The 17,149-nt window shown below is 40.8% G+C and overlaps 2 protein-coding genes across 2 annotated transcripts; both read right to left on the bottom strand.

Moving 5' to 3' along the window:
* Nucleotides 1–279: 279 nt before the first annotated feature.
* LOC126383053 (cytochrome P450 2F3-like) lies at nt 280–7,857 on the bottom strand. Its single transcript, XM_050033432.1, has 9 exons — nt 7,545–7,857; nt 6,205–6,367; nt 4,899–5,048; nt 4,551–4,711; nt 3,417–3,593; nt 3,031–3,172; nt 2,303–2,490; nt 2,076–2,217; nt 280–1,874 (listed from the first exon to the last, which is right to left on the bottom strand). Exons 1-9 carry the CDS (start codon nt 7,713–7,715, stop codon nt 1,690–1,692), a joined length of 1,479 nt encoding a protein of 492 aa, XP_049889389.1. The 5' UTR covers nt 7,716–7,857; the 3' UTR covers nt 280–1,689.
* A 2,958-nt stretch (nt 7,858–10,815) lies between these two features.
* On the bottom strand, nt 10,816–16,500 carry LOC126383044 (cytochrome P450 2G1-like). The gene is made up of 9 exons (XM_050033423.1): nt 16,270–16,500; nt 15,926–16,088; nt 15,656–15,805; nt 13,970–14,130; nt 13,651–13,827; nt 13,289–13,430; nt 11,884–12,071; nt 11,661–11,802; nt 10,816–11,443 (listed from the first exon to the last, which is right to left on the bottom strand). The coding sequence occupies exons 1-9, from the start codon at nt 16,441–16,443 to the stop codon at nt 11,262–11,264; spliced, it is 1,479 nt and encodes a 492-aa protein (XP_049889380.1). The 5' UTR covers nt 16,444–16,500; the 3' UTR covers nt 10,816–11,261.
* Between the last annotated feature and the right edge of the window lie 649 nt (nt 16,501–17,149).

The following is a 17,149-nucleotide window of genomic DNA, read 5'->3' as shown; positions in this document are numbered from 1 at the left end:
ATGAAAGAACAGAGCAGGCATCAGGTCTGAAGATATGGGTACTTCACTTTCACATTACACATGAAATTATTAAATAGGTCTTTAAAGTCACCAGTGTGCCATCATTACTTGGACAAAAGTACTACAGGTTTCATGTTATCTGATCCCTGTGCGGGTTCATACCACACATTCAAAATATGAAATACATGTAAGGATTATAGCATTTAATAAGATACAATTTAAATGTTTTATTTCTGGATAGATTTTTATTGAAAAAATATAGAATGAATAAATGCATTGTTTAGCTGGTAAAGTAAAGGTAAAGGTAAGGTAAAGTAGACATGTTGTAAATGTTGTATTACAAAACCAAAAAAAAGAGATGAGTATATAATAGAATAGCACATATAATGCTGTAGAGTCTGTGTGTAACTTCCTGGGTCTTATCAAAGTTCAATAAAGCCTGCCATAACAGCTGACCGTAAGTAATATGATGAGCTCTTAACATATTGCAGGCTCAGTCTTAAACAACGATCCCTAAAGTCTGACATGGATGTTTACTCTGTTGCTTAGACACAAGACAGTGATACACTGGGACACTCATCAACCCACTGACAGTCAGACACACAGCTCTGACTGATCACCTGACCTTGAACTCATCAAATTACAGATGTATCTCCATGCTAAACATCACTGTGTTACAGCCTGTAAACCAGCAGGTCTCACAGGGATAGTTTGGATCTTTTTAAGTGGGGTTGTATGCCTGTCCATAGTCAGTGTATTACATACAGTAGAAGCATGTGATACGCTCCAAGTTTAAGCAGCAGGAGCGTCGACATGGAGGCTAAGAAATGTGCTACTCTGGACAGGGGCAGCAGCAAAGCATGTTAAAGGCACCTAAAATAATCCCACATGAAAAAATTTACACCATTTTAAGTGTAGGCTATATTGAGAGTAGTTTCACAGCTTTACCTTTCTGTCAAACAGCTTCTTCAGATAGGGAAGCCGTTAATGTCTTCTGTTACCCATCTATGCTCTAATCAAAGCCACCAGACTCCGCTGACAAAAACATTACTTTTGGCTCGCTGAACATGGTAGCTACTTGTATGCTGCTGTCTCAGTTAGTTAGTGTTATTGTGTGACTTTGGTGAATCCAAACACAAAAGCAAACTAACTGATCAAGGCAGCAGTAGACCAGCAGCTCCAGTGTTTAGTGACGTGAGATCACTGATTTCTTAATGGAGTCTGGCTTTGAAGAGAGCAATATAATGGCTTTAGCTCACTGTCGAAAATCTACAGTTGGTCACAAGATGACTGATTGAACTTGGGCAAAACATTCAAGTATTTCTTTTTATCATTAAATCTATTCATATACAATTCTTTTTATGTGATCATCATATGATTAATGTTGTTTTCTCTTAACCCCTTAAAAAGCCCACAGAGTAAAAGATATAGTCAAGTGAGGAAGCAAAACATAACAATAAGGGACTTTATCTGCTCTTTGGGATCATTTTAGAATATTATTTACAATTTACAGAAGATAAATTGTGTGATCACTTTGTATTTCTGGATCATAAAAAAAAAACTCGGAAAAAAAAACGGGGAAATACAATCAAAGCAAGACAGCCTTTTTATAATCTTTGGTATAACTTTTTTAACATTTGGTCAAACCTTTAACCCTTGATCGTACCCAAAAACAACTGCTGTAAATCATTACCATCGGGGCGTGGCGATGATCTTGTACCTGCGAGGCACATTGGCGAAGCTGCTGTACTCTGGGCTGAGATCCACACTGTCAGGTCCTCCAGGACAGGACAAGGTGAAACGCTGCAGAAGTGACACTATGAAGAGGAAAATCTCCATGCGAGCAAGGGACTCACCGACACAAGATCTCTTTCCTGAGAGACAACCACATACAAACCAGCGAGAGTGAGAATATAAACGTGAGATAAATGGAAAATCATTGGGGGGACTGGCTTTATAATTGGCATCTTAAAAAGAAAATAACAGCTGAGAAAAAAAGGATGACAAAAAATAAAATCTGCTTAGCAAGCTGTACTAATGTTCAGCCACATTTGTACATGTACTTATTAATTTACCTGCAGAGAAAGGCAGGAATGCAGGATTTTTCTTGAAGTTGCCATTCTGGTCCAGAAAGTGCTGTGGGTTGAAGGACCATGGGGTCTCCCACTGTTTTTCCTCTTTCAGCACAGAGTGCAACAAGGGAATAATTAATGTATCCTGTTGAGACAAGACATAGTATCAGTTTTAAATGATCAGGTAATATTTAACATCAATACCACTTAATGTGATGAAACCAGAATACCTTCGGAATAGTGTATCCCCTGAAAGTGATGTCCTGGAGTGCATAGTGAGGAACGTTCATGGGAACAATATCTATTAGACGCTGAATTTCATGGAGGACTGCATCTGTGAAGGGTAGGGACTTCCTGTCCTCCATATAAGGACAACGCTCCTGTCCAATCACTCTGTCAATCTCCTGCTGCATATTCTCTTAAGAATGAGGAAAACACAGCTATTTAACTTGTGCTGAAACAATTAGTTGATTAATTAAAGCTGGGGTAGGCAGTCCTATTTTGGTGTCATTGGGCAAAAATCCCACAACAAACTTTGATCATAATGTAGTTTAAGTGAGCTGAGAAAAAAACTAGACTTCTGCACCTCCTCTTGGTTCGTTCTCAGGCTTTAGAAAATGATTGTGGCTTCAAGTTCAAGTTTATGTAGCTAATGTTAGCCAAAGCCTCGAATCACAGCGTGTTCCGCACCTCACTCCCCACCACGACAGACCACCTCACTGGGAGAAGAGCTAGCAGTAACATAATTCATCTTCTGAATTCCTAGAATTTAATGTACAATAAATATAACAGTGGGGCAACCACAACCACTGACAAGGTACACGGTAAAGAGCTGTAGTGCCCTGAGTCTTAAAAAAATATATCTGTGAACCTACAACAAACTTGTCAAATAGCCATGTGTTTAAAAGACATCTAATGGCTGTAGAGGTCATTAGTGTACAGGGTTTCTTAGACCTACCCTGTATTTTGGGGTATTTGATCAGCACACTCAGTCCAAATCTGATAGTTGAGCTGGTGGTTTCAGTTCCTGCCAGGTACAGGTTCAACACTGTTGACGCCAAGTTGTCATGGTGGAACTCAGTTGTGGGAATATGCTTCTCCTAAAGAAATGAAACAGACATTTTACTGATATGACGACACAATCGACCTGCAGGATAACAAGTCAAGGTGCACTGGAAGGAGTGCATCTGTGCACCTAGTGGTCTACAGGTGTATGTGAATTTGCATCAGTGAATAAGCAAATGTAGTGAGTAAGCATGCTCAACATGTCCACAGTAAATATAAGAAACATGATTTTCAACTCACAGAGGCTTATTCTGGTTAATAAACTGAGTTCTGTCATACCTGACTGAGTCTCGTGAGGAAGCAGTCAATGTAATCTCTGGGTGAGCTGGGGTCCAGCGTGTCCTGGTGTTCCTGGATCTTCTTCAAAATAAAATCTCTCAGCTTCTCAATTTTGGCAAACATCACGTGCTGTCGACCTGGCAGCCATTCCATCAAGCGAGGGAAGATATTATACAGCTGTGATGAGGAGTGGAAAGGACTTGTGAATAATAACCAGTTGTTAGGTGAGTTAAAGGACCTGCGACCTTTGGTATTTTAGGTGCTGCTCAAAAAGAAATGCACCATCCGTCTCTACATATAAACCACAGATCATTCTTCACAGGACAGACGACAGAGCCTTGATAGCTACATTCATACTTGGCACAGTGTGGAAATAAACCTAACCATCAATACAAACACACTTTAAAAGACGTCATATGTCAACAGTATTCTTGTCAACTGGGAATCGATATAATCTATACAGATAAACTGTATCTGTGTACAAACTTTACATTTTGGATTTTGTTGCCTTGACTTGCTAAATGCCTCCATTGGTTCGCTGTGCTAATTTTGTGGGAGGATGCTGTGGGAATGAGAGACCACCCGTTTCAAAAATTAAGATTTCCCTCTAAAATAAGTGCTGCTTGGTGGATCAAGTACACTCCACGAGTCCACAAGTTTCTCCTCCTTTTCCACAGTACAAGAGAGCTGTGACTTGTTCATGTTCTTACCTCCCCTCCATGTTCACTATCTCCCCTGCTGGCTGCTTCCCATTTGGTGCTGGAGAGCAGCAGCTATTGTTTGTGGACAATGCTTGCTTCATTGAACTTCAACATTTGCCCAAGACAAGACAAAAATCTTAAGTCAAGTCAGCTCACTTTAACTTATATAGCGCATTTAAAAACAACAGGAGTTGAACCAAAGCGCCTTCCAGTCGAAGGAGATGAGTAAGAATCTGCCTGAACGCAGGAGCTTATGATATTAAACATGTCTGATTTTGTCGGAACATCAAGATGAGATAAAGACTGACTTAAGACAGCTCAGACTGAGTTTTATGACCACTTTACCACCATCTGAGGAAAAATGCTTCAAGTCATTTGGTGTAAGGTCGGTATTAAGGGTCCTGCTGAGCAGTGATCTTCCTAACCATCTTACCTGACCCCAGGGACTGCTGCCAAATTTCAGTATGTCTGCGATTATCTGCAGAAGGGAGAGGAAGTGGTCGTCGTCATAGCTGAAGCGTTGACCAAACACCAAGCAGCAGATCACGTTGGACACGGTGCAGCTCAGGAAGAAGGTGGGATCAAAAGGTGTGGCTGGGGATAAAGGAAAGAACGCTGTCAAGAAGGCCAGCACCACTTGGATTATTCTGTCCCACTCCAAGGTTTTTGTCTACTCAGTCTTCAAAGTTGAGCACCAATGCACAAGGGTCACCCTTTTCCATACAATCCTGGATATATCTGATGAGAAATATGCAAACATACATGGCAGGCACATACATACCTTTGGTATTATTTACGCGTGCCACCAGATGTTTGCTCTCCTCTTGGATCCACTCTTCCATCCCCTTGCGCCCCATGCCAAAGTCTCTCAGCGTTGTCAGGGTGAAACGTCTCAACTGCCGCCACCGCTCTCCGTTACTGATCGCCAAACCTTGGTAGTTAAGAGAACCTCATAATCAATCTGGCCTCCACATACAAAAGAAACAATAAAATTACAGCTTCTGAGGCGCAATTAGAGCGAGAGTTAAATAACAAACAGTAAGACTGAGACCTGACAGTAAAAAAATAGAATAAAAACAAATGGACACATTTTTTTCCAAAATGTGCAGAAAACAATCCTCAAATAATTTCACAGGAACATTTGGGAAGATGACACTAATAAAGCCACTGTCTGCATTATTATACAGATTATAACATCACTGTTTGATATGGTTAGAGGTGCAAGAGAACACAGACTTAAAACTTTCAGCCAGAAAAGAACAGTGACACAATAATTTGCAGCCTGGTATTAAAGGTTCTGTTCACCGCAAAATCACAAATACATGTTTTCCCTCTTACCTGTGGGGCTAATTATCAGTCTGCATTGTTCTGGTATGAGTTGCCAAGTGTTGGAGATTTCATCTATAGAGATGTCTGCCTTCTCTCTAATATAATGGAACTAGATGGCACTCAGCTTGCGGTGCTCAAAACGCCACAAAAAATACATTTGGAAAACCTCAACAGCAGTGTCTCTTTCCAGAAATCATGGTTACTCAAGATAATCCACAGACCTTGTTGTGAACAGTTTCATGTAGGAACTACTTTCTTTCTACCAAACTACACCTGCCAACCGTATCACTGTGTGGAAGGAAGCTCAAGATGTAAACATCAATGGCGTCCTCCTTGGCTGAGCTGTAACGTTAGCTTGTTCAGTGGTAAGATGCACGCTCCCTTCTGCGCAGTGATGAGGTTTGGTGGGTGTATTTTTGTAGAAAGAAAATAGTTCCTAAATGAAACTGCTCACAACAAGGTCTGAGTATTCTGGTCATGATTTCTGGAAAGCGACATTGCTGTGGAGTTTTTCAAGTATATCTTTTTTTATACTCAGATCACCACAAGCTGAGTGCCATCAAGTTCTAGTATATTAGAGAGAAGGCTGACAAAATCCCCAACACTTGGCAACTCACACCAAAACAATCTAGATTGATAAGTAGCATTACAGTCAAGAGGAAAATGTGTATTTTTGATTTTGGGTTGAACTGTCTCTTTAAGGGCACAGTACATTATGTTGATCTGTCACACATATCATCACAAAATTCCCATCTTACCATAGCCCCTGGTAGCTCTCATCAAGAAAGGAATAGGTCCTCTGCCAATGAAGTCATCTGCCTGGTCCACCAATGCCTCCTTCACAGCATCATACCCTACCAGCACTACGATACGCTGACGGCCCATGTACATAGTCATCACAGGGCCATAGCTTTCGCTGAGCTTGGGGTTAAACAGAGCAAACATGCTTTTGATTCTTGTACATGCAAGGAGCAAATCAATATACACTGTGCACTGCAGAGAAGAAAACAGATACCCTAACAAAACATAATAATACACAGGTATGATTATTCAGCTATATACACAAGTACACAAACATATATAACTGAGACTTGGTTAGAAAAAATATAGATAAGCAAAAGCAGACTTGAAGCGCGGAATATCTCTATTTCTGCTAACAAGTAAGGTTGGCTTTACACATACAACACAACTGACAACAAAGCTACATTCCTTATGTAATTTAAAGATCCAGCATGGAGGATTTAGAGGGATATAATGGCAGAAATGGAATATGTGTGTTTTCTTTTGTGTATAATCACCTAGAGATAAGACCTGAAGTGTTTTTGTCATCTTCGAATGAGCTGTTTGTATCTACATAGGGTGCAGGTCCTTAGAAATGGAGTCTGCCATGATGCACCGCCTTGTTTCTACAGTAGCCCAGAACAGACAAAGCAAACACTGGCTCAAGATAGATAGATAAACTGATTCATGCAGTGGTTTTTACTAGTTTTAATCACCAGGTCCGTTTGTTTCAGAGAGGAAGAGACCTCTGCAGACGATTCGACTCCTGGTAAAAAACAAAACAAAAAACAAACTCCCAAATAACTGGATCTCAAGTTATCAGGGGAAAAAGTAAACACACATTAGCAGGTGCTGGGCAGCCTTGGAGAAAAAGCTGATTTTAGTGAAATTGCTTTATTCACTGGTTTTACTGGTTTTAACCACCTGCTTCATTTGTTTGGGAGAGGAAGATACCTCTGCAGATAATTTGGCTCCAGGAACAATTTCAGCTGGATGCCAACTGCAACCCACATCGTTAGATGCCACTTGGTTAGGGCTGTCTTTGCAGTTCAAATTACAAAAGAGTGAAGGGATGTGGGTGTTTCTGATCAGCCACTGTAGGGATATCAATGTCTAGAGTCAAGAAAAAATGTCAGTGCATTGGATTCAAGTAACATAAGTCGGCGATAAGCTGCGGCTAGGTGATTTCAACATACTGACCCAGGGAAACATTCACTGAACATTTCAACTTTAGGGAAAAAAACATTGCTGCGAATAATAAACCCTTTAAAAGATATTTTAAAGAATATTGAGCTGGGGAACAGAGGACCTTTCTCACCTGTCGCATAGTTTTGAAAGGAGCCCTTTTGTCCAGCTGCAGCAGGTTCCCTATGATAGGCAGGGCGGACGGTCCCGGAGGTAAACTGACGTGTTTACGGCTCCTCAGGCTTAACAGCCACAGCAAAGCGACAATAAGCCCCGCTAAAATCAGCGTGACAAACAACTCCATAATGCTCCGCGAAAGAGAAAACAAGTTTAGTCCCTGAAGTACTGTAAAAGTTTAAATCTTTAGTGAGATCAACTGATTGCACAACTCCACACAGCTGTCACTGCTGCTGTGTGACGTGACGGGCGCTCATTCTTCTGCCTGGATCTCATGCAGCAGTAGGTAGGGCGGTGACGGAATAACTCGTCTTCTATGAGTATTATCTGCTGCTCGTTTACTCCGAGCCTCTGGACCTTGGCACAGATCAGTAGTGTTATGGAGCAGTAAACTACATGAAACTAAACCAGCAGTTCACCTACATTTTGCAGTAGCTTGCTGGTAGTTCAGCTTCTTAGTGATTATATTATTTATTTACTAGTCCATACCCACTGAGTGCACAGTTACCCATGTACAGTTTCACATGGTGTGTGGGATACAGGTCATAGGAAATTGCAGATTAAATAACTGAACCCATTAAAGCCTCAGTGTGTAAAAATGGTGAGTAACAGTGACATCAGAGGTCAAATTGATTGCAGGGCTCACTGGCGTTCACTCGCTCACAAATCCCGTCGGGTAAGTGACGGTGGCCTCGTAGGACAGAAAGTCTTGCGCAGACAGAGATCCATCCACGAGTTTTTCGAGTTTTTCAGGAGTAGGCCTATCTAGCGATGAGGAGAATATTTATCTAAACCATGTTACGATATTGTAGCGACCCTGCAGTAAATGTTCTGTTATAATGTCAATGTTCTGTGAGTTAATGGCATGTTTGGGATTGAATGAGTATAGGTAGGGGGGCGGGGTGCGAGTGTGACGGGGTTGAGAGCTGTGTGAGTGCGCGTGCTGGTGTGTGTATGAGCGAGCTGGAGGAGAGAGCAGGAGTGCACAGTTGGAGTTACAGCTAAGTTCTTGTTTGTTGGTTGTTTTGGTGTAGTTACGGCCAACAGTAACCTGTACTGTTCAGTAATAAACGGTGGTTTTATGAAAGCAATAGTTGATATTTGCTAATAAACAACCACGTAAATTACACATTGTAACTTTAAGAAGAGCAATGTATTCAGACAGAGTTTTTATGAATTTGACAGTACGATTGCTTTATTGAAAGGACAGTAGTACCATTGCCAATAGTGGGATAGTTAGTGGGCTAAAACTGTACATTAGTAGTTGAGGTAGCACATTGAAAGGCAGATAGTTAAAGGAATAGTGCACCCAAAAATGAAAATTCAGCCATTATCTACTCACCCATACGCCGATGAAGGCTCAGGTGAAGTTTTAGAGTCCTCACAACACTTGCAGAGATCTAAGGGGAGAGGAGGTAGCAACAAAACTCCACCTAATGGAGGCTTACGGCACCCCCGATTCAAACGTCCAAAAACACAAACGAGCACACACACGTGAACGCAGTGCACAGAGAGGGATTTAGAGCTACAGGCTACAATGAGGCTAAAAAAAGAGTTCAAATGACGTTTTTCCAAGTTACAAGTTGAGTTACTTTACTCAGGGAGTAACGCAGTAAAGTAACTGGTTACTTTTTTAAAAGTAACGCAGTAACGTACTTTGATTACTTTTAAAGTAACCCTTACCCAACACTGACTATGTCACTTGATTTTCTGGCAGTACATTTGTGATTTTTTTCTCTCGTAAATTTACCACTTACCACTGCCCTAATCCTAACGGCTCTCGTCCTTGAAGCGTCAGCGTGATGAATACTACTGTAGCCCATCACTTAACGCAGTGGGATCCATAGTAACACATCATAGGGAGGGGTGTAAATAGCCGAATACCTGCAGTGTGACTATTCTCGTCTGGGTGCAAATACATACTCCCAGTGAAACAACTTTTTATGTCGGGGCTTCAGGACACTTGGATCACTACGGACGAGCAGTATGGAGATATTTTGTGGTTTCAGTTATGTGTTTTTGGACATTTGAATATGGGGCGCCGTAAGCCTCCATTAGGTGGAGTTTTGTTGCTACCTCCTCTCCCCTGGGATCTCCGCAAGTGTTGTGAGGACTCTAAAACTTCACCTGAGCCTTCATCGGCGTATGGGTGAGTAGATAATGGCTGAATTTTCATTTTTGGGTGCACTATTCCTTTAAAGTGATTATATGTTGTATTGACTTAAAAGTGGGGCGCACTGGTAGTTCACATGGGAAAGGTGCGGCTAGCCCTTGTTGCAGCAGTGGGGGTTGGAATCCGCCCTTCGTTCTTTGCTACATGTCTTCCTTGCTCTCTCGGTTAGGCCTAGATAAGAAATTAGCTCTCTAGCGCCCCCATTTTGTTTGATCGGGTCAATTATGGAGGGGTCCCCTCAGATTATGCCGAGGTTATAAGGGGCTTTTAATATGAAACAAGTGTTGAGTTTGAAATGACCGTGCGATATGTTAACTTTACAAAGACAACAGAGCGTATAAAAAGTAAAAATATATAAACACACAGAGGGATTAATAAATAACGGACCATCTATAATGTAGTTTGTTTCAAATGAAGCTGGGAGCCTCTGCAGTTGTGGTGAGTAAAAGCCCCGCCACTATTTGTTAACGTTATGACTTTATGTCCGACCGTGAGGATGTAACATTGTTTGCNACTGACTACGTCACTTGATTTTCTGGCAGTACATTTGTGATTTTTTTCTCTCGTAAATTTACCACTTACCACTGCCCTAATCCTAACGGCTCTCGTCCTTGAAGCGTCAGTGTGATGAATACTACTGTAGCCCATCACTTAACGCAGTGGGATCCATAGTAACACATCATAGGGAGGGGTGTAAATAGCCGAATACCTGCAGTGTGACTATTTTCGTCTGGGTGCAAATACATACTCCCAGTGAAAGCAATCGAGAAGAAATGAGAAAAATACTCAGTCATTCACAATCTATGCTATAATGCTAACAGTTAATATCATATTAAAGGATGAAATATTTGTCTCAATTAGGGACATTTTCTTGAAATGCAGTTGTTGAGTATCCTTTTGCTAAAATTAGAATATTGAAATAGAGAGCTTTTACAGTGACAATTCATTTGATGATTGAAGACCTTGGTATTAACAGTCACTATTACAATTTCCCACCAAACTTAGACTTATAAATATATAGGTCAAAGATATGAAATGACATTTGTCAAATAAAAAGAGTCTGAAATGATTTATTTTCAAGTGTTTTTCAACATTTTAATTTTCACAAGTGGGCAGCTCTTCTTCCAATCAAACTCAATATTATTTAAAATATATTTTTGTTAAAAAGAATAGAATTTCTTGTTATAAAGAAAACATGTTCACAATTAACACAGGAACCAAGAATTGATTCATACAAATATATACAAAACGAAAAATATATGGAAAAAGACAACCAAAGCAAAAGATAGGACAATTTATAATTATGCCTGGAGATAAACTGTTTCTTAAATTTTGAGTTTGATGAGACTCCCTGTGTTATCAGCCAGGTATCAGCAAACAGCAACTGTACACAAACACTGCTGTGTCAAAATGAAGCAATGTGTGTTATAAACGTGTCCTTGTGAGTGACTCAGAATGCTTTAAGCGACGATAGAAGGAGTCTGAGTGTTTCGCCTCTTCTCACCGTGGTGTGGCAATGATCTGGTACCTGCGAGGTAAATTGGCAAAGCCGCTGTACTCAGGAATGAGGTTAATACTGTCGGGGCCTTCGGTGCAGGAAAGGGTGAAATTCTGCAGCAGTGACACCAGGAAGATAAAAAGCTCCATACGAGCCAGAGACTCGCCAACACAGGCTCTCTTCCCTGTGGAGAGACACAATGACAAACACAACACTGTAAATAAAAAAAAAATATATTGCTTGTGATTGAAGAGGGGCAATGAGTAAGACATATACAATGACCCATCAGTCATGGACAAACCACATGCACAAACAGGACTACCAAATAAAACACATATTAGCATGAGGTTTGTAAATATTCACGTTAACTGATGATGTACAAACTGAGGACGGTGTTTTACCTGCAGCAAATGGCAGGAAAGCAGGATTTTTCTTGAAGTTGCCATTTTGGTCCAAGAAGTGCTCGGGGTTAAAGGACCAGGGAGTCGCCCATTGCTTTTCCTCTTTAAGCACAGAGTGCAACAAGGGAATAATCACAGTGTCCTATTGAGGTGTTAGATATGATGTTAGTGTAATACTCCATCTTTTATCTCATAAATATGATACTTTTGAGATCAACATTACCTTGGGGATTGTGTAACCTCTGAAAGAGATGTCGTGGAGTGTGTAGTGAGGGAGGCTGAAAGGAACAATGTCCAGAAAACGCTGCACCTCGTGGATGACAGCATCTGTGAAAGGGAGGGACTTCCTGTTCTCCATGCTTGGGCAAAGGCCTTTTGTGATCACAGTGTCAATCTCCTGCTGCATTTTCTCTGTACAGGACGACAAAACATGTTATTAGGCAGGTAGAGGATTATTCAGTTCTTTTTTTTTCCTTTTTTTAAATTTAATTTTCGATTTTTAATATAACGGCACATTCACAGATGCAAATGTGCCTTTCCCAGGATAGCAAAGACATGACCACCCTACTCTGCCTCACTCTGCCTCTGACTGGCCTACCCTGACATTCTTGACATTCTGCAGACACACTCCTCACATTATGCGTTACATTAATGTACATTCTACCATCATCATTACCATTACTACTCTTGCACATATATATATATATATATATATATATATATATATATATATATATTTTTTATTATTTATTTATTTATTTATTTTTTATTTTTTTCTTTACCCCAATTACACGGTTAGCTCTAACAACCCCCGGACAATAAATTGCATATTCATGTTCATGTGTACACTTTAAAAACAGAATAACTTATATATTATATTTACGTATTCTTATATTTACATTTATTTTTTCTCATCTTCTATTCTACATTTTCTTAATTTCAGTCTATTTTTTTTATGTCTTCATATTTTTGCACTGTGTTTAATGTTAAGCATCAAATCATCAAGTTAATTTCCTTGTAAATGCAAAGTCACATCCATCCATTTTCTAACCGCTTATCCTCTTGAGGGTCCTGGGGGGACTGAAGCCAGCTGACATTGAGAGGCAGGGTACACCCTGGACAGGTCGCCAGACTATCGCAGGGCTGACACATAGAGACAGACAACCATTCACACCTATGGACAGAGTTAGCCCCATTAGAGTCACCAATTAACCTATCCCCAACCAACATGTCTTTGGACTGTGGGAGGAAGCCGGAGTACCTGGAGAAAACCCACGCTGACACGGGGAGATCATGCAAACTCTGCACAGAAGGGCTTCCGCACCCGACATCGAACCAGGAACCCTCTTGCTGTGAGGCGACAGTGCTAACCACCACACCACCGTGCCGCCCTGTTTCTCTTTCAATTTAACCCAACCCTAACCAGTCTCAGTCCTCTTGACTAAACCTAACCAACATTGCTATGAAGCCAATCAGCGGAAGAGTGGGGCAGGTCATGCCTTCACCAACCTAAGAAACGCAAATTTGCTTCCCGAACATGGGACCCCACAAAAGGTTAGGATTATTCAGGTCTCAACCATAATAGAACTGGTCAAAATCAGATCACTGTGTCAGGTCAGGGGACCTACCCTGTATGTTGGGGTATTTGACCAGCACACTGAGGGCATATCTGATGGTGGAGCTGGTGGTTTCTGTTCCTGCCAGGAAGAGATTCATCACTGTAGCGACCAAGTTGTCATAGTTGAATTCAGTTGTGGGAATGTCCTTTTCCTGAGAGGACAAAGGAGTCAACAGTTCTGTCTGATGTCAGCAACATTTGAATAATTAAATAATTTTATTCCAGAATTTAGAACTGCCACAGCTACATAAAGGAAACCATCGTTAGCACCTGAGGAAATGTTAAGTGGTAACTTTAATGAACAGGTGAAACTGCAAGGTGAAAGTTATGGTCTCAGGTTCCCTAAACAAAACAAATGAAGTTTTGTCCAACCTGATTCATTCGGATGAGAAAGCAGTCAATATAGTCCCGCGGGGAGCTGGGGTCCAGTGTCTGTTTGTGCTCTTGGATCTTCATTTTGATAAACTCTCTCACCTCATCAACCTGGGCAAAAGCAGTATGCTGGTTGCCAGGCAGATGCTCTAGGAGCCAGGGAAAGATGTTGTACATCTGTGGGTGGGAAGCACACAGCACACTGCAGCTCTGTCTCTCAATGAAAATACGGCATATGATATAAGGAAGCCATATGAAAACCAGACTTAAATAAACACTGATCTGTATTTGGAGGACCGTCAGCCTCCCACCTCCTTACCTGACCCTTGAAGCTGCTGTTGAACTTTAAAATCTCAGATATGATGTTGAGGAGGTGTAGGAAGCTCTTGTCTTCAAAACTGAAGCGTTCACCAAACACCAGGCAGCAGATCACATTGGACACAGTGCGGCTCAACAAGAACGTGGGGTCAAATGGTGTACCTGTAGGAGAAGAGGAAAACATATTAATCAGAAGGGGAAAAAATTATGTGAGTGACAAAAATCCACTGAGAACACACTTTACCTGCCATCCATATGTTTATTTAGACAGTTTTTTCAATCATAATCTTTTACGGTCAATAAAAAAGGTAAAAGCATTCAATAAGAGTACTATTTAAATTCACACTGATAAAATTGATCGCATCCAGTGAGACGATTTACCACTTATTTGTTCAAATATAAATGCAGTTTAAAATGTCCTATTTGGTAAATCAAGGCTGTGAGTGAAACTCCAGTGTTTTAGCAGGTTATGTAACATTCTGTGTTTACTTTGGACAAACTGCCATCAGACAGAGATAAGGATAAAAGAGGGCAGCTGAAGCAACAGATATAAACACACCGAGCAATCTAACAAAGCTTCCACACTCTCTTTGCAGTTGTCAACTTTAGACCTACAGTATGTCTTGTGCAGTCACACATATTAATACAGACAATAATTAAATTTTTGCTAGAGGTGTTTATGACTGATAAGGTGTTTTTGCATAGGAATATATTTCAGGTGGGATGCAGGGGACTTGTCACCCTCAATATTTAGAACATGCATTTGTCACCCTAATAAATTAATGTAAGCAACAAAGGACTTTTATTTTGACAAAATTAAATATATTTACTCTAGGCTTGGGCAGTATCTATTTTTTATACCTTAACACTTTCCTGACATTTCACATGTGTATATACTGTAGTAGCTAGTATGTGTGTAAACGCTGAGTTGCTGCTGATCAAGTCACTGAAGTATGTATCTCATTGTCTATCCTACAGTGCTGTGTTTCTTATATGCAATAGCCTACTTAGACACATTTAGCTGAGTCCAAATACTTATGGCCCATAGAATAATAAACAGATAGGGAATAAGCTCAGAGGACGTCATCACAAGATAAAGTTATATGTGGCAATACTCCCAAACAGTAGTCCTCTAACATTTTCCCCACACCCTGGCAGTTGGCATGTTTTTTGGCTCAGTTGCCCATTCCACCAGTAGAGACTGACCTCTGGTGGCGCGTGTTGTGCACTACCCCACATTACCCCAATACAGCATTGGGGTACAGCCATATCGGTTTAATAGAAAGAGGAGTGAGTATATTTTTGGTGGTACTGAAAATCATACATTCAGGATTTCTAAATACCTTGGTATGTCATAATACCTTGAAACTACCCAAGACTAATTTACCCCATACATTCATGCAGAAAAGGCACAAATTGGTGCATATAAATTCAACAGAATGCAGGAAATTTGCCCCCCACAATCAGTGTTGAAACAAAGCCTACGCCCCTTGCTTTCAGCGTATCTCAAATCCCAGATGTAATGCTGAATTTCTTGTTGGTCATATTTCATTGTGCTGTACTGGAACAGGACTTAAGCTGTGACTCAGCACAGTCCAAAGTAAATGTAACTTGACAGATTATGTAATAATCCCCTTTCACATCAACCCTGTGTGAAATATGTGCTCTTGCACAACTGAAAACACACCTTTGAATGTATCTATGCGGGCCCTCATGTGTTTGCTCTCCTCTTGGATCCACTCTTCCATCCCCTTGCGTCCCATCCCAAAGTCTCTCAACGTGGTCAAAGTGAAACGTCGCAGCTGCCGCCAACGCTCTCCATTACTGATCCCCAAACCTGACAAAAGGAAATGTGTGCTTGTTTGTCATGTAGATACAGAGACATGCAGGCAAGATAAAAATTGAAAATCACTGATTCCTTGACAGAGGTGACAGATTTTCAAGTGTCTTGTGTTACCGTAGCCCTTGGTAGCCTTGAGCAGAAATGGCAGTGGTCCTCTGCCTGTGAAGTCGTCTGCTTGGTCCACCAGAGCCTCCTTCACTGCGTCATATCCCACCAATACAACTGTCCGCTGCCAGCCCAGGTGCAATGTCATCACAGGGCCGTAGGTTTCACTGAGCTACAAAGACATGATTTATTAGGAAACATTGTGATGCAAATGTGATCTGTGCAAAAGTAAACGTGCAAATCAAAATCTAATTCTGTTCGACTGATTAAAGAGGAGAATATTCTTCTCAAATGACAGAGTACATTATTATACAGCCCTCAATCAGTGTGAATAGTGCAAAATAAATTCTTACCTTGATGAAGCTTTTAAAAGGTGCATTTTTCTGCAGCTGTGGCAGGTTTCCTATGAGAGGAAGTGCAAAGGGTCCTGGAGGCAAACGATGCTTCCTACTGTTCTTGACACTAAACAACCACAGCAGAGCTAAAATGAGCCCTGCCAAAATCACTGATGCAGAAAACTCCATCATGCTCTTTACACCTTGGAATCTTGACTCTGAGCTGGTCAACAGATCTCTACCCGCTTTTATCCTGTGAGTGGTGTTTATATCTGAATATGTTTATGTGTAACAGGTTGTTGGCAGGAGCACTGCATTAGGCCACAGGTGAACCATGTGACTAAACAGTTTATCTCAGTTCACCTTCACCTGATTATTGTTTTCATTGACTAAAAGCCAGTGTGAAGCGAGGCTGTCAAAGCAAATATCTCATTTGTCATGTCATTCACTTCTTCTCTCCAACTGACAGGAATGAACATGCACTTTCAGCACTTCTTTTACTAAATGTTTCAAAGTTCATTTAAAAAAAACAGAAAATCATTAACTTTGGAGTATTTTTATCATGCTGAAACCTGCAGCCCAGTCGCCTGAAGAAAATGATATTGTACACTTCTGCAAATCATGAATACATTAATATTTGCACATTTCATATGTATCATATCAACATTTCTAAAGGGACATAGTATATGAGCTGATTTTGTCATCAGGAGGTGGAGGGGATGGTGGATGGTGTGACACCAAGGCGAGATGGCTGCCAAGCTGCAGACCACTGTTCCATACCAACAAACAACAAAACTTGTTGTTCTGTAATTGCTGCAGCCCCCAATAATGGATGATTTTTGGTGACCTGTCACTGTTTTTCCAGCAGGGATAGGGCCATGAAAAGTGGTTATTTTTT

This window comes from Epinephelus moara, chromosome 2 (genome assembly GCF_006386435.1).
Source record: "Epinephelus moara isolate mb chromosome 2, YSFRI_EMoa_1.0, whole genome shotgun sequence".
NCBI lineage: Eukaryota > Metazoa > Chordata > Actinopteri > Perciformes > Serranidae > Epinephelus > Epinephelus moara.
Note: the sequence above shows the minus strand (reverse complement) of the source record. Positions and strands in the feature narration are given on the sequence as shown.

Excerpts from the sequence above, each read along its gene's own strand:
- LOC126383044 (XM_050033423.1), bottom strand. The coding sequence starts at position 16,443 with ATGATGGAGTTTTCTGCATCAGTGATTTTGGCAGGGCTCATTTTAGCT. Across the intron at positions 16,089-16,269 it reads CTTTTAAAAGCTTCATCAAG|CTCAGTGAAACCTACGGCCC; the intron begins GTAAGAATTTAT and ends ATGTCTTTGTAG. Across the intron at positions 12,072-13,288 it reads CAAATACCCCAACATACAGG|AGAAAATGCAGCAGGAGATT; the intron begins GTAGGTCCCCTG and ends CGTCCTGTACAG.
- LOC126383053 (XM_050033432.1), bottom strand. The coding sequence starts at position 7,715 with ATGGAGTTGTTTGTCACGCTGATTTTAGCGGGGCTTATTGTCGCTTTG. Across the intron at positions 5,049-6,204 it reads GAGAGCTACCAGGGGCTATG|GTTTGGCGATCAGTAACGGA; the intron begins GTAAGATGGGAA and ends TTAACTACCAAG. Across the intron at positions 1,875-2,075 it reads ATTCCTGCCTTTCTCTGCAG|GAAAGAGATCTTGTGTCGGT; the intron begins GTAAATTAATAA and ends GTTGTCTCTCAG.